Source organism: Lissotriton vulgaris, chromosome 2_1 (assembly GCF_964263255.1).
Source record: "Lissotriton vulgaris chromosome 2_1, aLisVul1.2, whole genome shotgun sequence".
NCBI lineage: Eukaryota > Metazoa > Chordata > Amphibia > Caudata > Salamandridae > Lissotriton > Lissotriton vulgaris.
This window is the reverse complement of record NC_141687.1, coordinates 977,873,861-977,895,934: the sequence shown is the minus strand read 5'-3', so window position 1 is coordinate 977,895,934 and position 22,074 is coordinate 977,873,861. Positions and strand designations below refer to the sequence as shown.

The window sequence follows — 22,074 nt, the reverse complement described above, 5'->3', positions numbered from 1 at the left end:
CTTCATTTTTCTGGAGTTAGAAGAATGTCTCATTTGGAATATATATATGCATGTATGTATATACATATATATATGAGACCTTCACAGTCCTGGAAGGCCACAGTCTCGACAAATTTCAGGTACGTATTTCAGGTAGGTATATATATATATTGATCCTATATGCACTTAGCGCGTCATGTGATCAAGGCAGTGGTTAACTGGCGAAACCCGTCATGCTGGGCACTTGCCTTAGTTCATTTATGCTGACTATTTTGCAATAAAAGCACTCTGAAACAATCAAGCACAGTGTGGTGATATATATATATATATATATATATATATATATATATATATATATATATATATATATATATATATATATACATATATATATATATATATATATATATATATATATATCTCAAGGCAAGTTCTTCACAGGAATTCCGGTCACATCCACCTAAGGGGACAGTACAGGTCAGCGGGTGTGAGTCCTGCTTGATAAAACCAACAACCAATCTTGTATGGATAAACAAGATAACGAGCCTGCACACAGCGTGTTGGTTACAACAGATATTTAATGGCAATGCGTTTCAACCCAGCTGGGTCTTTGTTACAGCCTTTTTTTTTTGCACAATGCACAATTCCCTTTTGTAAAAAACAGCTGTGAGATGTAAAGCATGTAAAAAGAGCAAAAAAGTGAGAACATATAATATCGCAACAGTCAAAGATCAAAAGATCAAGAAATTCATTTAATGAAGCAGTGATTTTTGTGTTTAGGTTTTGATCTGCCCTTGTTTATTGAAATATGTTTGCAGCACCCTAGGCCCAGTGAAGAAGCGGGTGCTGGAGCATTACCTGGCCATAAATAATCTAAATGTAACCTATCCTGTTGCTAGACACTGGGCTAAAAACATGATCAAGATGCAAATCTTCTTGTATTTTTTGGCATTGACAGGATCGAAAAGAAGGCCAGAGGGGCAACAGGGAAAGAGTACTAAGGCACAAAGAGTCAGAGTACATAATCTTGCTTGGAAGTTACCTCCCAGGAGGACTGAACGAAAGTGAAGAACTACATATTCACATCGGCTGATGGGATATTACATGTACAATTGATTTATATTAAGGGGACATAGCCTCCAGTTGAGAGAGCTGCATCAGCTACATAACAAGTGACGCATTGCTCCTCTAATCTGGTGGAAGAAAATCTTAGATTTTGTACACTAATGAAGTATTTCTTTCGGATATGTTTGATAAGTTTTGATGTATTCATTTTTGAAAGATGCATTTCTTTCAACTGCACTTGCATGGGAAAGGAATTATATCTTTATTATTTTATGTATATCTAACCTTTCTCTCCTAGCTCAATATAGAATATGATATTGTGCATTCTCTCCGAGATACGTTTAGCTTTTTACACACATGGGTACCAGTTGCTCCGTTAGCATGGTGTTAGATATTAATTTGGTCAGGACAAAAACAAATTGGTTAATTGATAATGCATTGGCATTTAACGAGAAATTATTCTAATTCAATTATCTGGCATTCACAACAAAATTAGTCACTTGGCTTTGCATTTGCTACTGACTAAGTATGCCCTATATATTTTTTTCTAAGTGAGTTGTTTATGGTTCTGTGTGGGGAGCCATTGTTTCTAAGGAACCACGAGACGTTGGTTCCCTCCTTGGTCGTCACCTACCCAGTCGGTCTTTAGACAGACTTCTTTTCGTCTCTCCTTATTGTCTCTTCCTTTATCCTCACTTTCTCACCTCCCCTAATACCTTTCTTTCTCCTTTCTCTCCTCTCCTAATGTGCTGCTGATTGCTTTATGTAATGTTTAATTGTTGATCATTTTCTAATATATTGTTGAATCCACATTGTTCTACTTCCTTTCGTCTCTCCTGTATTCTCCTCCCTCATCCTCTCTCTATTTTATGTCTCTCCTTCTCTCCTCTCTTAATGTATTGAGACTGAACTATTTTGTCTGATGCCCGAAGGAGCTACCTGGTTTAGTTATAGGAGAGATGGGCCATGGATTCCCTCCTTGGTCGTCACCTACCCATTCGGTCTTTAGACAGACTTCTTTTCGTCTCTCCTTATTGTCCCTTCCCTTATCATCACTTTCTCACCTCCCCTCCCCCCACTACTTTTCTCTCTCCTTTCTCTCCTCTCCCAATGTATTGCTGATTGTTTGATGTAAGGTGTAATTGTAGATCTTTTTCGGTTATATTGTTGAACCACATTGTTCCACTTCCTTTCTTCTCCCCTCCCGCATCCTCCCTCTATTTTATGTCACTCCTTCTCTCCCCTCTCAATGTATTGAGACTGAACTATTTTGTCTGACGCCCGATGGAGCTACCTGGTTTAGCTATAGAGGAGATGGGCTGTGGATTCTCTCCTTGGTCGTCACCTACCCAGTCGGTCTTTAGACAGACTTCTTTTCATCTCTCCTTATTGTCTCTTCCCTTATCCTCCCTTTCTCACCTCCCCTGTCCCCTCCACTACTTCTCTCTGTCCTTTCTCTTCCCTCCTAATTGTATTACTTATTTTTTGATGTACTGTGTTAAACTTGGTCTGTTACATTGTTGATTCTCATGTAAAGCGCTCTGATAACTTCAGGTCTAGCCAGCGCTATATAAAACTCTTTAAATAAATAAAGGCCAGCAGGCTATATGTCACTGTGGGCATTTTAGCAGATGTAATTTTTGATACAAGTATCCCCTGCATGAATATTATTTGAACAGAAACCTTTTTAAGTTTAAGTATATATATATATATATATATATATACATATAAAGGGGGCAGGGTAGTAATACCCTGAACCACAAGCTCTGGTGCTGTGGTCTCCCAGAGATCCCGCCAGGGCAAAAAGTATTAAAAAACATTTTTTTTCTGCAAAATCACCAATACCCGCACATTTGCTGGATTAAAAAAAAAAAAACAATGACGGTCTCCCTCGTTTGTTTAAAGATTTGCCCCCGGGTGGTCCAGATCCCAGAGGCTCTATTATACGTTAAAAATGAAGAAGGCGGTGCACAGGGCCTCTTCCTAGTGCTCTTTTTAGCCCCTGGACACCACCTCCCTGGGTCTTTATTTAAATATAGGAAGGGGGAAGTGCAGATCCACCTACATTGTGCTCATTGAGCCCCGGGGACCACCACCTCCCTAGGGTTATTAAATAATGGAGTGGAAGAGGTGCACGTGGACCCCCCCTTCCTGGAGGTTTAATATGCCCCAGGGACCACCACCTCCCGGGACTCAATAAATGATGCTGGGTGCCGCACAGAAACCCCGGGCCTTGGGGACAACCACCTCCACATTGTCAAATACATATTTAAAACTGGGAGGGTGCAAAGCAGCCCTCCTCCTGGACCATACACAGCCCCATGGACCACCACCTACTAAAGAAGGGGGGGGGGGCGCACTTCTCCCTTCTGTAGCAGTTAATGGCCTTGGGGCCCGCCAACTCCCCAGGGCTGGCTCCTGCTATCTCCTGAGGTGCCCACCTTCAGAAGATTGCAGTTTGCTTTCGCTCGGCAGGAGCTGTGACACCCCCACCAAGAGCAAGCAAACACTAACTTTGTTCCCAGCAAATACGAGCTGACAAACTGCTCTTGCTTGCTGGGAGTGGAGCGTTCATCTGTTTCCCTGCCCGCTGTCATGTGGGTAGGTAAACAGATGAAAGACTGCTCCCACATGCAGGGAGCTGCATATTTAGCACCTCTCTGCATGCTAGAGCAATGCTGGATCCCACAGGCCGAAATCCGCCCAGGGAGGGGGGCCACACACCACTGCAGAAAAAGTGAAAAAGAGGGCAGAAAAACAAGCAGAAGAGGCAAAACAGAGAGCAGAAAATATAAACTGAAAAGGCAAAACATAGGGCCGAAAAAGTAGCAGAAAATTCAAAATAGGGGCAGAAAAATAAGAAGGAAAGGCAAAACAGAGGGCAGAAAAATGAGCAGAAAAAGGCAAAACAGGGGGCCGAAAAATGAGCAGGCATGGCAAAAAAGAGCAGAATAGGGCAAAACAGAGGGCAGAAAACGAGCAGTGAAAGTAAAATTGAGGGCAGAAAAACAAGCAGAAAACGCAAAACATTGGTCAAAATAAGAGCAGAAAAGGCAAAACAGAGGGCAGAAAATGAGCAGATGAGGCAAAACAGTGGGCAGAAAAACGAGTAGAAAGATGCAAAATAGAGGGAAGAAAAATTAGCAGAAAAGGTAAAACAGAGCAAGAAATGAGCAGAGGAGGCACAAACAGAGAGCAGCAGGTAGACAGGCAGCAGAAAATAGTGGACTGTGGGCAAGCTGGACAGAAGAACTTTCACGGGGGATCTAGCATGAGAACCTGCTTAATTTCTACAGAAATTAAACCTCAATGGGAAACACTTACCTCCTGGGCTTGACAAAGGCAAATAAAGTGTATTTTCCCCGTTATTTCATATTAAAAGATCTGAAATGCTTCACGGAGGTGAATGCATATCTGATCATTGGAGCACAATGTGTAGTGACTTTGACGAGTGGGATATTTCTTGTCCTTACCTGATGAGAGCAGAGCCTGTGGTTCTCACTTTAAAACACTACAAGTATACAAATGTGCAAAATCACCTGAAGCTCTGCCTGTTTGTCCCTGCCCTGTCCACCTTAGTTGTATAAAATGGCCTTCCTACCTTTTGCCAGAATGATGGGCAGCTTATCCATAGGCCTCCCAGTGCTTTTCCTGTGGATTCTGGAGATGAGTTCGAGGTGCTGAGGAATATGAGGACATCTCCACCAAACAAAGAAGCAATTACTTAATAAAGTTAAGAGGAAGGACCCGTTCTAGGTGGAGATTTACCTCTTTGTCCTCTTGCCATCTTCTCTGTAGGAATATTCATGTTATCCCAAATGTCTGGATAATGACGCAAGAGGAACAATCACATTGCCAAAACACACAAGGGTCAATGGTGACATTTCCTTGTGCTTTATTAAGCAGCTGCAGTGTAGAATATGCCCTGGACATTTACCCACAGAGGTAGCACTTAGTAATTAACCAGTAGAAAGTACTGCACTTGGGTAAATATTTTGTGCAGAACTGTGGACTCTTTTTGAATAAAAGGGCAGAAGCAGTTTCATTGTGGCCCTGTTACTGACACAATGACCGACACACCCACATAGACACACACTCACACACCCTCTGACAGACCCACTCAGACACTGATACACCAACTCACGGACCCACTCAGGAACTCTCCTTCCCACTCACAAACCCACGCATGTACTCATGCACCCCATTCACAGAACCACTGAGACACTCATGCACTCACTTACAGACCAACTCACATCCTCATAGAGGCACTTGCCAACCCACTCGAACACTCCCACATCAACGCACAGACCCACTCAGACACTCACTTAATCACTCATGCACCCACTCAGACCCCCACTCACACTCATTCATCCTCCACTTATAGACCCACCCAAACACTCACGCCCACACACGCAAACCCAGTGAGACACTTATGCAGCACTCTCAGACCCACTCAGATACTCACACACCCACTGACACACACACGTAGAGACAATCATGCACTCACACTCTCACTCAAAGGTAACAGGTTGCAGAAACTTACAAAAAAATAGCAAAGGTTACAGGGACGTCATAGTTGGGATATAACATAAAAAAGATAAAAATTCTATGAAAAAAAACAAACTTTACATGAACGTTATAGTCAGCAAATAACATTAAAAATCCTTCTAAATTCACTGAAAAAAAACAAAGGTCACAGAACTTTATAGATAAGAAATAGAATTAAAGAAACTGAAATTAACTGAAAAATAGCAAAGCTAATAGGGACTTTATTGTTAACCTCAGATTTCACTCATACAAACTATAGAAATTCAGTAGTTATAGTTACCTGAGCTAACTATAACTTATGCCCCCCAACGCACTGCTTATGACCTCAGATGTTACATCACTCATGACATGGTCAGTAACATCAGTGATGATGTCTCAAATGACATCACTGATGACATCATCCACAGAACCACTCACACATGCACTCACATCCCCATAGAACATCCTATACACCCACTCCTACACAACTACTCGCATATCCATTCACAGACCCATAGAAGCACTCCCACATCCACACCCACTCAAGAACTCCCACACCCACTCACTGATACTTAGACCCACTCACACAATCACTAACTTACCCATACAGCCACTCACACATTGAGTCAGTCACCCATACAGCTACTCACTCAACAATACTGTCACTCATTCACCTATACAGTCACTTACACAAGCACATACTCACCCATATAGCCACACTCACATTTACTCACCCACCCATACATTCACTCACTCATACACCCACTCACTCACCCATACATTGTTCACACACACCATTACTCACCTGTACAGCCTCTTATATACCCATCCAATCACTCATACACCACTGAAACACCCACTCATATCCACACAGCCACACACACAGTCATTCACTCAACCATAGCCACTCACATACCCACCCACACACTAGTACAACCACTCACATAAGCACTCACACACTAATACAACCACTCACACACCCATAGAGCCACTCAGACACCTACTCACACATGGATACACACAGTCACATAACCACTTACATAATAAGTGTTATAAATAGTATCACTCATTAATAGTACACAACACTTACTAATGTAACATTTAACACTCAGAAACCTGTAAAAAACACTCACAACCATTGGATCACATCATACCATCAGTGATGTCATTTGAGATGTCACGGTGATGTCACTGACCATGCCCTAAGTGATGTAATATGCGTGTATATTTGAGGTGAATAGATTAAAGTGTCGCTGGTTTTGTAGGGTTCTCTGTACAGGAGCTGCTCGACACCTGAACTTGGGAACGACCCAGAGTTCTGTGCTTCTTTTTTGCATAATTTATGCAGCACTCTAATCCTGAAAGGCTCTTGTTTTAGCTTATAGAGGGTGCTCCTTTGTGTCTGGACACAACTAAGCCTCTCTACAGAGCTATAATGAAAGCGTAACACATGTCAGGGATTTTCTTTTATTCATTCCAGGTTTGCTTGGTTGGTATTTCACCATCTAATGATGTAATAATACTGTTGGTGTGGTAAAATGCTTTTGGGATTTTGAAGCTTGACATTGAATGCATTGAATTGCATTGCATTGAATTGGACAGTGGCATCACTGTGCCAATTCAATGCATAAAGCTTTGCTGTAGAAATAGCAAAAGACTTTGTGCCATTCTCGCTCGGCATGGATGGCTTTGTGCTAATCCTATGCTTAAAAACTTTGCTAGATAAACAGACATTTGAAGTGAGCAGATTCCGGGTGTCACAGGTGTTGTATGGTGCTCTATACAGGAGATGCTCTACACCTAAACATGGGAACTACCCAGAGTCTGTGTTTCACTTTTGCATAATTTATGTGGTATTCTAATCCTGAAAGTGTCTTGTTTTGACTTATACCGGGTGCTCCTTTGTATCTGAACAAAGCTAAACCTCTCTGAAGAGCTATAATGATATCAAAACATGTTTCAGGGATTGCTTTTATTAATCCTAGGTTGGCTTGGATGGTATTTTATGAATTCAAAGCTGTAATACTGAGCCTGGCATGGTAAAAGGCTTTTGTCATTTTACAGCTTGGCATAGATGGCACTGTGCTAATTCTGTGCTTAAAGACCTTCCTGTAGAAATGGCAAAATACTTTTTTCCCTTTCAAGCTCGGTGTGGATGGCACAGTGCTAGTCCTCTGCTTCTTTTTGCATACACATACAACCTTCCTCAGCTTTGCAATGCTTGGCTTTAATTGCCTTAGGCAAAAAATCCCCATATCCACATACATGCAAGGGGGTAGACAACATTGTGAGAAGAGTGGGTGCAAACAGACCATCACATATATGGCATTCGTATGATTAACAATATTCGTAGATATTTTTGGTAAAATAATTGCCAGGATCCAAGTCCATGAGTATGAAGGTTCAGATGGAAGAATCTTCCTCAACTTTCAAGTCAGTTAGAAATGAAATAATAATGATAAATGAACAGAGACACAATGACAAAAAAGCAATCGAGACAGTGACTGCATGACAAATATGATGTAGAGCAGTCAGAGAGCCCCATAAAGTCGCTCCTGGCAAGAGTGGAAAGAGAGTCTCAGGGACTCCCTGGGTATACCCTTGCAAGCCGATACAGTAACACACTGCACTTGACAGCAGGGAGATGCCATTCCCCACTTTAAACAGTGGCCAGTCAGCTTCTAGTGAAAGATGGTACTGCAGTTTCAAACCATGGCCATGTCATTCACTAATACGCCGCTACTCAGCGCAAGCACAAACTGAGAATTTGCTTCTGTGAAGAGAACAGTGCATTCTTTAGCATAATGAGGTGTGTTATGCCAATTTTCCCTGTAAATACCTAGCTATGGGTGCACAGTGACACAAACAGGGACACTGAACCCGATTTGTAATTCCGGCCCTGGATGTTATCCTACGCTATAAGCAGCTGAGGGTTAAAGAGACGTGCAATCAACTTGCTTAAGCAGCTAATTCTATAGACAGTCCACTCTGAAAGAATTCAGTTTGGCTGGTTACACAGTTATTCTCCATTAGTTGTTGAAAGTACACATTCTGGATGAAAATCCATAAACAATGGATCCTCACTTTGGCTTATCAGGTATATAGGAAATCCACCTTTTCTGTGTGTTCCCCCCATATTTTTCACCTTTTGCTGGCTTTAGAACTCTGTGCACTTTACCCCTACTGACCAACAGTAGAGTGCCAGTGTTCACCTCATTTAGCATGGTGGAATTGGTATACTCCATATTGGTATATTTAACTTGCCCATAAGTCCATAGTATATGTTACAAAATGTACCTAGGGTTTTGAAGCTAAGTCCCACTAGAGGACTGCAGTACCTATTGTGCCATTCGCTTTAGTGAGTGTGTCAACCTGATTTCAGACTTCTCATTGTAGCCTGCTAGTAACAGCGCAATACATGCACTACAACCTGTCAAAGTAATCCCTTTTAGACAGGTAAAAACCTTCCTTTTAAATGTTAATATGTCACCCGTGTGTCAGCATTGTAACCCACTAGATAGGGTGGATGTATTTAAAAAGTAGGACATATAAAAATGTACAGTTAGCATGTTCTTTCAGTGACTAGGCTCAAAAAGCAATTTTCACTGTAGGGAGTCTGGCTGGAAAATACAGAAACACTGAGAAGCAATATTAAGTACTAGTACTGATTCTCGGGAAAGGGATCAGCTAGAAAAATATTTAAACCACACTTTTAATTCATTAGAAATCCATTTCAATGGTGAATTCAGATTTGTAATGAATATTAAAGGAAAATAACTATTGAAAATATACCTTTTACCTGCTTGAACTGTCAGAAGACTAATTAGCATAATCCTCAACCAGCTCTGAGCCTCTGCTTCGCCCTGAATCAGCGTGAAAGGCCTCCTATGAGCAAACAAGGGGTTGACCTGAAATCTACAATATATGAAGGTGGGGCTGTGTGCCTCCGCTTGACAGTACAGAATCAGCTCCTGCTTGACAGGTCTGTTGATCAACATGTAACACTTTGGGCACACTTGAAAGGGAGGGAGTAGGATGTCAGGGTAGTTGCATCCACTTCTGGTTACCGACAGAGCCTGCTTTTGTCCTACCAGATTTCTGTGTCTCAGGTAAACAGGAACTAATGAAAAAGTGGGTAGCCTTGGCCCCAGGAACCTTTACCTCATGCTCATGTGTAATCCCACCCCCTTCCCCCTAGCTGGTTACAAGCATGAATGTGCCATCGTCAAGCAATTACTTCACGACGATTTCTGGACCTGCGGAAGATCAGTAGAGGACTGGACCTGCTGCATGTGACCTGAGAGGAGCCTTGAAAACTGGACCGTAACCCTATTGTAACCAAGACATAGAAGTTGACGCCACTGGTTAGATGGCTGTCCTACAGTGTAGCTACAGGGAGACAACAGGCTGCAAGAATAACTTTTCTGGAAGTGCCTAGCTGCCTGGACTGAACCCTTCTGTTTGCCTCAACCTGACACCCTGTGAGCCTCTAAATACCTCCCCGAAGGTCCAGAGTAGGAGGGGGCTTTAGAAGTATTCCTCAGTGGTGGATTGGGACTTAAAAGATTAAGGGACAGATTTAGTGGTTGGCGGACAGATTACTCTGTTACAAATGTGACAGATATCCCTTCCGAGGTATTACAAGTGCCATTTGATACAGTGCATTTGTAATTCGGTGGACAGGATACCTGTTTTGTTTGTGATGATGTAGCCCATCTGTTAAACTCTAAATAAGGCTCTAAGTCAGAAATGACTACGTCTGAAAGGATACTCTTTGAACAGGGTGAACCTGGGTAAACCTGCTTGGTGTATCCAAACCGTGCTCCATCACAGTCAGCCACAAATTCCCCCTAGGTCCCTTTCTACTGCGATCATTTAAATGTCATTGGCGCTTTGTGCTTTTTGGTGCTATTTCAACTTAAAAGTTTAAGCATTCATATCTCCTTCCAACATTATTGGATTTTTGTCATTTTGGTATAACCTAGTTTATTAAAGGTTTACTCTATTTTTCTAATGTGGTTTGGGATTTTTATTATTTTGAATGTTGACATTATTACTGTTTTTCTACAGCATAAATACTTTACATACAGATATAGGTTAAGCATGTCTACTCTGTGCCATAGCTACAAGGGGGTTGAGCTTAGGATATTCTTGTGGATTTGAGGGTTCACCCTACCAAGGGTTCTCATTATTCCTTAAAGTTAACCACCCAAAATATTAATACAACTTCTTGCAGTATGGAATTAAAGCCATAACAAGTGCACAAACAGAGGATGAGTGCAAATAAATTCCCAGTGACAACGACACACTCTTTGGGTCCAGATGTGCCAGATCATTGGAGAAAGCCTGTGATTTGCGAAATGTAGTGCACACTGTACCTGGCCTAATCTTCATCCAATTGAGAGTTTCTGAACTGACTCTGCTGAGTGCACAGACAGCTGTAGGAAATAAGTCAGGGATCAGACTAGTCACACTCTGTGATCTTGGTGAAATTCCAGTTCTATCATTTGTGACTCGGTTTTAAGCTGGAAGCCCACAGGTGCTTCCTCGAGGCCTGCCTTGAGTGCAATGTAAATATGCTCTTCAAATGAGAAATAGACATCAGGCGGTATTCTGCATGAGCTGCAAGGAGCAGTGGGGGTAAACAGGCCTTCTGTTAAACAGGCCTCGAGCCAAGGCTTCCAGATGCAAGTGTCTTAATCACCATCCATTCTAGTTGCCATGGTGTGGCAGAGACCCCCACCCACTCGTCATTCTCTCACAAAGCATGGAGTGCATCTCCAAATTACAGCGTTACATGTTTTATCAGAAGTTTGGTGTAAGAAATATGCATTTCCAATAACAAATCAGTACCCAACACACACGCAGGGGGTTCGATCTGGAAAGAATGTGCAAGTAAAACTCTTGACAAGGGTTTTTTTGTGAAGCACCCAATCTGAAGCTTCAAAAATGATGTGTTAAAATTTGTCATTTCTAAAGACATTGATGCTTTACAGATAACGTTGGTAACCAAAGGCAGATATCATTTAAAGCCAAACTCCTCCTGTGTCGACAGTGAAACATAGGCTTCGTACTGGGATTAAAAAATGTGTTAAGCTGCATTTCAAACCTTCACCCTAATTTTCAATTAAAATCCGTCAGCATAGGGGATTTTCACCTTTCGTGTACATTATAGGGCTGATTTGCCACCAGACTTGTGCTCCATATGTCCCTTTCACATTGAGGGGCATATTTACAGGAAAATGACGCAGACCTGCACCGAAAGCCATCTTGCTGCAATGAGCTGCATCATTAGTAAAGTGCAGGGATGCTTTGTATTTACAGCAATACGAACAATCCCTGTGCTTTCTCTGCGGTGATGCACAATTGGAAACCTAGGGCCAACGCAGGCACCCTTGCACCACGCTGAAAGGGTGTATGCATTGCAGGGAGGATTGTTTTTGTGCAGGAAGGTACACATGGCATTTTCCTCATTCTATGTGTGATGGAAAGAGCAAAAAAAGAGGAAAAATAAAGGTATTTTTTCTTTTTGCGCTACATTAATGCACTGTAATCTGACGCATTCCCAGTATTATGGAATTCCATGGGTGTTGCAGTATGAGAACACCCACAGCAACACCCAAGGAACGCCCCTTTCAAGCAGAGTAATGCAGAGTAATGCGTCCAAGGTGGCCATATCTACAAGGCCATGAATAGTCATGCAGGGCTTTACTATACCTTGTAAATATGGCCAGTCACAATGCGCCACCAGAGCGTCACATAAGCGTAGAAGTGCCCCAGGGGCATTGTAAATATGCCCATGAATGCTTTGAAGGGGACCTACTCTGAGAATGTTACAACGGGTGAGTCTTCCCATTTTCATTTATTCGTTCTGAGATGGTGCTGTGTTATGCTGTCGAAAAAGTTAATTCTTTAACAGCTAGGCCCAGGAAAGGCATAATGTTAAATCTACTAACTCAAAATTTCTGATTCACAAATGTTGGACAGTCTACCATGTATAATTAGGTTAGCCATGTGTATGGAGGAGATTGAATACTGTAAGCAGCAACCTTCCTTGTTCTTTCCCCTAAAACGAGTTTGGTTGTTGTCCTGTTGCTATACCAACGTGTTGGTCCAGTGACATTTTCCTTCCATTAGAACATTAAAGTGCTGGGAGCTCCTGCAAAAATATTGAAGTAACTTGGAGCCAATAATTGCTGACACGTTCCTTCTGCTCCAATTTCCTTCGGCTCCAGAATTCCAGTGCTCGCCTTTTTTGCATACCACTTTTTATTTTAGATCTGTAATTTAGGTTAAAGGCCTTTAACAACAGTTATTACCACTTTTTATTTTAAATCTGTAATTTAGGTTAAAGGCCTTTAACAACAGTTATAGACCTGGCAGCGAGCAATAATGCTCACTTAGAACATTGGAATGTTGAGAGCTGTATTACAGGCAATGGATTGGCTTAGGGATGATAATGGATAGTAGAGACATGATGCTACAACACTAAAATGCTAGTCTTTCTCTTTCTCCGATTTTCATTTAAAATATTCTACACTTAGTGGGTCAACTGTGCAAATTTTTGGTCTAAAAGATGGGTCAGAGACTTAAGTAACCGATGTACCACCAGTCTATATTAGAGAATACGTCATGACTTAACTCAATGTGCGACCATTCTAGGAATATATTGGATGGGGGAATGAAAAAGGAATGAGACAAATGGGAATGAGAGCGGAGAGAAAAGAATAGCCATTGTAGGTGAGAGGAGCAATAGTATGGAGATAAAAAGTTTTGTGGCTCACTTCTTTCAATGAATTGTCTTCAGAAATAATACAATGTAACCAGGAATCCTTACAGCGTTTCAAGGCCTTTGTTATTCCCTATGTGTCCCTAGCATAGCCACATGCACGCTGCTATTGGGTTCCACATATGCAATTGTAGACATAGAAACTTGATTTGGAGACTCAGACTTGGGAGCACACAGTATTTCAAGCACAAGTAATTGTCAGGCCTAGGTGACATGTAATTCACATAATGTTAGAAATTTCTAATTACACTTTGCAAGCAAAATTGCCAAAATTATAGAATAACACCACTTCACTTGATTACGTGCTATTTTCAGTACAAATTGACAGTGAATGTGCCACGTGCAATATAAAAAATTACAGCAAATGCATGCCAACAAAAGAACACAAGCAGCTGCTGTTCTCCCACTCACATTTACGTAGGGAAGCATTTTACGATAAAATATAGAACAATGGATTTACATTTCATATAATTCTGCATAATATCGCACAATTTTGCTAAAATTTCTCGTAATTAAATACATTTCTCACAGCACTGGTAATTGCCAGTTTAAGAAATGTGACATTTTTTAATATATACATTACCAGACAATGTATTCATGGTCAATGCTACAGATTTTTTCTCCGAAATAGACAAGAAAGGCAAGTTTCACTTCTGTTTTTCTTACCTGTCAAAAGTGATTTTGATGGGATAACCAGGCTGGGCCTCTAGGACCCAGACGCAGTTCAGTGAATCCTTGTAAAAACCTGGCCAGCCAGGAGATAGGATCATACCACTTGGTGAAGTCAGGTGCCCACCACAGGGAGCTGTTGGGGGAAGAGTCACAAGATCATACAATGAGGCAAAAGGTCAGATTTAATGTATTTCTAAGCACAATACCAGGCATCCATTTGTATCTGGTTTTTATAGGCAACTGAACCTTTTCATGCCAGTAGTATATTTTGCAAAATTTCCATGAAATGTCACAGAAAAAATATGTAATTTTACACAGCCTTAATTATAATCTGTAGAGAAAGTCAGGAATCCCAATGTGCATAACTATATGGAGAGACAGTTGCAGCTGGGCAGAAAGACTTTCATCACAAAGCACCAACATTACCCCTTATTTGAATAGCCTATTACCCCCATCTATTTGCTAACATTTACAGGCCTATCAACCATGGTAAACGTACGCCTGAGCAAATCTACACGTGTAAATTTACTCTTATGCTTTTGAGTAATCTTACTACTTTTGGCTATTAACTACTTATCAGTGTAAAGTTACTCAAATGTGTGGACTTACTTGTCTCCAACCACTTAAACGGAGGGAGGAACCAAAGCAAAAATGGAGCAGTAGTACATTCTGGCACCACACAAGGACAACCACTGATACTGTCATCACCCTCCCAGAGGAAATAATGGTGGTGAGATCTCTATTGGTTAAAATATAGGGAAAAGTAAAAATGTTTATCGCACTTGTATGATTGGTAAAAGTATTTTATATTAAATATTAATGTAGCTTTATAAATGTATTTTAAATGTAAAACAAATGAAAAAGTTAAGCCTTAATAATACCTTAATTTAAATTTAAAATGTAATTCTGTTTAGTATATTGAACTAAATTATTTTCCTAACATATTACCTTAGGAAAAAAATATGTATTCATGTGTAATAATAATGATTAAATGTGATGAATAGATTTGTTTAGAATTAATGTAATTAAATATTTTTTTTTAATGTTTTATTTTTTGTCTTTTAATGTACATTACATGCATATTTTGAACTATTGTAAATAATTTAATGCACTAAACATTATTCCATATGGTGTTTTATCTTAAGTCCCTAATACAGGTTTTCTGTGGGATGGGGTTGCTGCACAAGAGGTTGGCCATGTATGGTGCTGGACTCACTCCTGCTCTGCACTGGAGTACATTTACATCTGTTTTCTGTCTTTTTGTGAGCTGGTGCTCGTCCCTCCCCAAAACCCTCACTGACCCTCTCTGCCTAAATCTCTCACTATCCCTCCATAACCTCTACTTACTCCTCTTCCAAACAGTCCCTTTTAATAGTAAGAAGTCTCCATTTTCAAAGCCCTCCTCTCTGTGTATGTGTGCGGAGACTCCTTAGTCAGGACGTAGCACTCTGGACAGAAATAGATAGGAGAGGCAGAACTTTGGTCCCATATGACATACGGCAGGTAAAGGGGAGCAAATGGGTGAGGCTGCGTACTGTGTGACCACTGGATGGGGACAGTACAGGGTGAAGAGTTGTGGCTGAGAGGCCAAGAAGCTTTGCAGGAGTAAGCAGGGATAGACCTTCGAAAGTGGGGGGCTGGAAAATTGTGGGGTACACACTCAAAGGAGGGGATGAGGGGAGCTGCCAAGCTCCATGCCCAATCCTGTAGCTATGAGCAGCCCCTGAAAGCAGCAGGAGTGTTTCCTACTGCTTCGAAAGGTTGATGAAGCTGTCCTGTTCTTCAAAAGATGTGCACTTTTCAAAACATACAAAGATTAAAAAAGAATAGAGAAAAATAAAAGTTGTACAACCTACTTAGATACTGCTGGTGCATTCATTCTTTGGTGTTCTGTGACTGGGAACCCACTGGCTATTCACACAAATAGTTATTTTGTATTAGCAACATCCTCACCTACATCAAGGTGGGTTGCCAGGGATGTAGTAACCCTAGGATACACCATGCAACTCATCACTTTATGCATGGTAGCCACCCCGGGCTAATGATGGTTAATTTAATAAAGTGATTATTATACTTTTTTATCACTGGCAGCCATTTTTTTCTATTGTTTGTATATTCCTTGTTTAATAACAAGCACTGTGATATGTGAATGTGGGACTTGACAATGTTTATGGTTTTTATTGACAAATAAACTATATATTCATTCAAGTAACGACAAAAAATAGCCATAGAAGTGTTGGAACAACTTACACGAAGGGATGACAGACGTAGCCAAGTGGATGATGAGCAGCCGCCTGAAACTGAACTCGGACAAGACGGAAGTCCTCATCCTGGGATCTTCACCCTCCTCCTGGGACGACTCCTGGTGGCCCCCCGCCCTGGGCAGCGCACCCAAACCCACAGACCACGCACGCAACCTGGGCTTCATCCTGGACTCCTCCCTCTCCATGACCAGACAAGTCAACGCCGTCTCCTCGTCATGCTTCAACATCCTGCGCATGCTACACAAGATCTTCCGGTGGATCCCCACTGAGACTAGGAAGACGGTCACCCAGGCCCTCGTCACCAGCCGTCTGGACTACGGCAACTCTCTCTACGCCGGCACCACCGCCAAACTCCAGAAGAGACTCCAGCGGATCCAGAAGGCCTCAGCACGACTCATCCTGGACATCCCCCGTCGCAGCCACATCTCCGGACACCTGAGAGATCTGCACTGGCTCCCGGTCAACAAGAGAATCACCTTCCGTCTCCTCACCCACGCACACAAGGCCCTACACAACCAAGGCCCAGGATACCTCAACAGCCGCCTCAACTTCTACGCTCCCACACGCCAACTTCGATCGACCGACCACGCCCTCACCGCCGTCCCCCGGATCCGAAGAGCCACCACAGGAGGCAGGTCCTTCTCTTACCTGGCCGCCAAGACGTGGAACTCCCTCCCGACCCACCTCCGCCTTACCCAGGACCACCTCGCCTTCAGGAAGCAGCTCAAGACCTGGCTGTTCGAGCAGTAGCGGACCCCCCTCCCCTAGCGCCTTGAGACCCTCCGGGTGAGTAGTGCGCTATATAAATGCTGTGATTGATTGATTGATTGATTGAACATTGCAATGTGAGGCACTGTAAATAACACGGCTCAGGAGGTGCAAATCAGTCAAATCATTTGATTTGATTTGATTTGAGTCAAGGAGTATCTACTCATACTTAATACTGAGGAATGAAGGTGGTTTTTCACTCTTTCAGACCTGTCAACTCGCACGGTGGCTCCGTGTGCCACAGGATATCTGCTACATTCATACAATCAGCTGGTGAGGAGCCTTTTACACACGGTGGCAGGGAAGACAGGATGGAAAAGACTGAACAGAGTGGGCTTCCAGCTCCACTTTGGAGACTGTTGGAATAGAAATGTTGTAGCCTAATTCTCTGTCCTATGTCTCACTCTGTCCGCCTCAGCACAAAGCAGCAGCAATTTTTTTTGTATTTCTCCAAGGTTGAGCTTCGCCGTACTAATGAATAGACAGTTTTTATCATCACATACCTTTCTCATTAGATAGGCCTGCTCCCACATTTGGTGCGGCGGGCACAGGCACAGTAACCTAGACGCTGAGATAGCATGCACCCAGTCTCAGGGTCGTAGCCCATCCTCTGTACCTCCTTTGTTCACTAGCTAAAAACTGTAAATTTAAAGTCTGGGCGTATCTTTAGTGGTTCTGAAGATGTACATTATGTGTTACAACGTTGGCAGAAGTCAGTCCCTCTGCAGCATTCTAAGGAGGCTGGTCAGACCAGACTCCACTTGAGTGTACCTCTAATAAATACCTTTGGTTTGTATTCGCTACTGTCTGACCGACTCTTCATTTGTAAGGAAGGCTGAGAGGTGGTTGTGAGTGACCCGGTTGGCCCTAATCAGGTCACTTCCTTCAAGGCTATGAACAGTTGATGCTCATTAAGAAGTATAAACCACCCAAGGACATTGGCGCTAGCCTCAGCAATTTTTTTTGGGGGGGGAGTTGGGTTGATATGGGAGGGAGTAGAAGTGCCTCTTAGGGTGATTAGAACTATATGATCCTGAAGCTGTAATGTTTTCTGCATAATGAGGGGTTTGCAGCTTTTGCTGCATTAGCCATCATCTGCATAATTTGCAAATTTTAACAAAAAAAAACTGCAGATCAATTGGGTCAAAAGTTACAAAAAAATGCTAAAACACGCATCGCTGGCAGTCACAGGCCTTTTTTTTACATACAGTGGCAGGCCACCTTTCAGTTGCTGCTTGCTTATTTTAGGCATTAAACTGCTAATAATGAGGTGAACCTTTGTCCATACAGTTTTAACATGTGTAGGTGAACCTTTGCCCATACAGTTTTAACATGTGCAAACATGAGAAGATTGTGAATACTGTTTCAAAATAAGCTACTTTAGGCCACATCATTTACAATATTTGCTGCATAATTTTGTAAAGCCTACCACATAATTCACTCTTTCTTGCAGCATAATTCGAGTGGCCCTGCTCTATTAGATAGTTCTCGACCCCTCAAAGTCCATACCCCCTCCTCATACGGTGAAATATTTTTTGAAGCTGGAAGGGCTGGACTTTTCTGAATTTCCTCTAGAATCTGTGGCCCCTTAGACGATGCACCAGCGACTTCCAGTATTCGGGGTATTTACATACCAACATTAGCTGCTCCTGACTCAGCCAAGGAAAACCAAATACATACGCTGATCTTGATATAACAACATTTCCCAAACAATAATTGTCGGGTTAAATTGATGGTGATTCCTGCGGCCTGCCTTTAGTGCTCCCTCAAACCCCTCCACCAATTCACATCCTTATAAACCCCACACACTGGCAGAGCTTCACGAGAGGAACTGGGAAAGCCAATTATTTCGCCCAATATAGCTGTTTAACACTTCAAAATGCCTTCCAATTCAAACACATGCAAATGTGCCTCCGCGCGCCCGCTGCAGTAGGCATATGAAAGCATTGATTTCTAATGCCTAACCAGCCTCCTTTTAATGCCATTTCAGCTCTCTGAGCGGGAACTTTAAAGGTTTCGGCGGGACTTTGAAATCCTTATCAGAGACGTGGCTCGCTGCGGTGGGCAGGCAGGCCCCGTACCTGGGGATAGCGGAGCAGGGAGGCAGGGTGCATTTATACAGCGTTTATCGGCAGACGGATTAGACCTTCCCTAGGTCTCATCCGAGACAGAGGAAAATGGAGCCAGTTAAATATTCCTTTGTAAATTACTTTATTTTTAAATGTGTATTTAATGCGACTTCGGCGCATTCTCCTTATTTACTATATTGTTTCTAAATCACCGGAGACTTAGGAAATACAAGCTGTCTTCGATAGAAAGAGCTTATTTTGGATGCGTCCCTCTTACGTTTCCAGTTTCATCCGAACCCTACTGCTTATCATGGCACAGTCGGTGGTACAAGCGGGTGGACGGCGTCTGCCCACTATTTTCACCGGGTGGACGCCGTCCACCCTGCCAAGAAGTTGGGCCCCACTAAAAAATATGCTGAATTAGTCCTGGGGCCTTATTTATGAAAAGTGACGCATCGCTGCGTGAAAACAGCGATGCGTCACTTTTCACTGCGCACTCCTTGCGACACCAATGATGCGTCATATTTAATGTATGACGCATCATGTCGCAAGGAGTTATTCTGACGTATCTGTAAGCGCAAAAGTGACGCATTGCTGGAGTGTGTCACAAAAGTGACGCAAGTCCAGCAATGCGTCCTTTCACATGGGGAAAGCCCCATGTGAAAGGGCTTGCATCAGTCTTACGCCTGCTGTGAGGCAGGCGCATGATTTTGACGCAACAGCGTCCTAAAAGTGAAGCAGTGAAATCTCATAGATTTCACTGCGTCACTATTACGAGGCTTTTTGCGGGGGAACGCCCCCTCTGCATACATTATACCTGACGCAGGTATAATGTGGCGCAGGGGTTTAAAAAGTGACGCATCTACCTAGATGCGTCACTTTTTGAATATGGCGCAACAAGGCGCATGTTTTACGCCACCGATGCGTCACAAAAAGTGACGCATCAGCAGCGTAAAACTGATGCAAGGCCTCATAAATGAGCCCCCTGGTGTTATTTGCAAACACTGGGACACATTCAGCAGCGCCTGCACGTTGTTGTCTGCTTTTGATCGCAACAACATGCAAGTGCAACAACATCCAGGTGGGGACATGGCTTTCTTAGTTCAGACCACCTGCTGGGCCCATAACAAAGGTCCAATTTGAGGGGTCATCAGGCCTCCTTTTGTTCGAGTCTCCTGGCTGGCAGCAGTCAGAAGCCTCACACCTAGAAGCAAATGAAGTGGAGAGGAAACAAAGGCTCACACCTTGTAACACTTCACACATACTTAAGAGAGGCAGCTTTTCACTTTGTTCAGACTCTATTTACAAGGTATGCAATGTGCTGTAAAAATGTCAGATGCATTGGTCTTTCCCTGAATTTACACAAAATAAATCTAATTTATCTAGTGCTTACTACCCCTAAGGAGGAATTGAAATAATTTAAGTACCACCATTTTTTCTTGTAAAGCACCATGGATAGAGGAAGTTTGTGCTGACAAAAGGCAACACTGTTTCATGCATAGCTTTCAAAAGTGTGAATCTTCTGCCTCAATCAGGAGGGTTTGTGTGTATACTCGAAATGTGCTCCAATGTACTCATGATAGACCTGCTAAACATATATGTGAGGGCTCAAGATCTGATGTCACTTCTTATGATGCCACTTCCTGTGATGTCACACGCTGTGATGCCACTTGCATTCTGATTAACTAGGTTAGTCCCTCCACTTCTTTCTTTAGGACTTGTGCCCTGCTGCTTATCCTTTAAAGACTGCTTCAGTGATAAACCTTTCATCTAAAGCGCCCTCAAGCCAGATATTCGGATCACCTTTTCTCAGGTCCAGCGCTTAAATTGAGCCGGTGGTTGCGAGTGGGGGGGTTTGGGAGGGACCAGCACTTATTATGAGGGGGGCACTTATTTTTCTGCATCAGGCATTTATTGAGAGAAATATATATATATATGAAAAATGGAGGAAGAGAAAGACTGAAAAGCGTCCCAAAGGGAGAAAGCAGAAAGCTGCAAGGGTGAGTCAAAGGGGCAGGGAGTGGCTGTAAATTGAATAAAGAGGCCCCAGATGGCTTTAGGATTATATTGTCTCATTATTCTGTGCTCGTGTATTTAATCGGAGCAGCCACTTTTGAGCACCAGCATGTTTTATTTTACACATTAAGCACTCGGGTCTCCTTTCAGATGAATCTGCCTTCATTCGATGAAGCTATGAATGGGTCTGACCAAAATCGGTGGAATATACATGTACCAGAGGATTCCAGAAAATAATGGTCTTCAAATGGAATAGGTAAAAATCAAGCAACTCTGACTATTTGACCACAATTTGAAACATAGGTTGTCTCTGTTTGTATGTAATTTACCATAATTTCCCACATATTCCATCCAGGCCTTCGGTCAGGAATATACCCTCCTAAGCAGAAGGAGGGATGGGAATGCTGCCTCTTCCCTTTTAGAAGTGGTTTGCCACACTTATGAATCTGTGGCTGGGTGGGCAACAAGGGTCAGGTGCCACGTTTTTATTGCAGTATAGGGACAGGTTTTTTGGCTGCTGTTTATTACCCCAGTGCTCTGATAATTAAGATTTTTACCACATACAAAATACCGCTCAACATTGTCCTAATATCACATAAGTGTCAATAAAACTATTCCTAGTGGTCCACTTTTTTCATTAATGCTTAGTGAAGGTATAATTAAAAAAAAACATTTGTTGAGTCTTATAGCTGCGTTTCTATTTTAACCCACAATACTGAGCTTAAAATATTTTCATAGAAATGCTATTTAAAAATATTCAATGTAGTATATTTTGAGGGAAAATAGCTTAACTACTATAAATGGGCAAAACACTAAGGGGCAGATTTACAAGCCCCTTGCGCCTCTTTTACGCCGCTGTTGCGTCACTTTTGTGACGCAGCTGCGGCACAAAGCCAGAGCCATACTGCGGGGTATTTACAATGTG

General features: G+C 42.4%; 1 protein-coding gene across 1 annotated transcript in view; it reads right to left on the bottom strand.

The window, feature by feature from the left end:
- The window catches only part of CSMD2 (CUB and Sushi multiple domains 2), a 1,651,801-nt gene that overhangs the window by 380,635 nt on the left and 1,249,092 nt on the right, over positions 1–22,074 (bottom strand). The window contains exon 16 of the mRNA XM_086956548.1: positions 14,027–14,165. Within this exon, the coding sequence (XP_086812674.1) occupies positions 14,027–14,165 (139 nt within the window). The remainder of the gene's footprint in view (positions 1–14,026; positions 14,166–22,074) is intronic.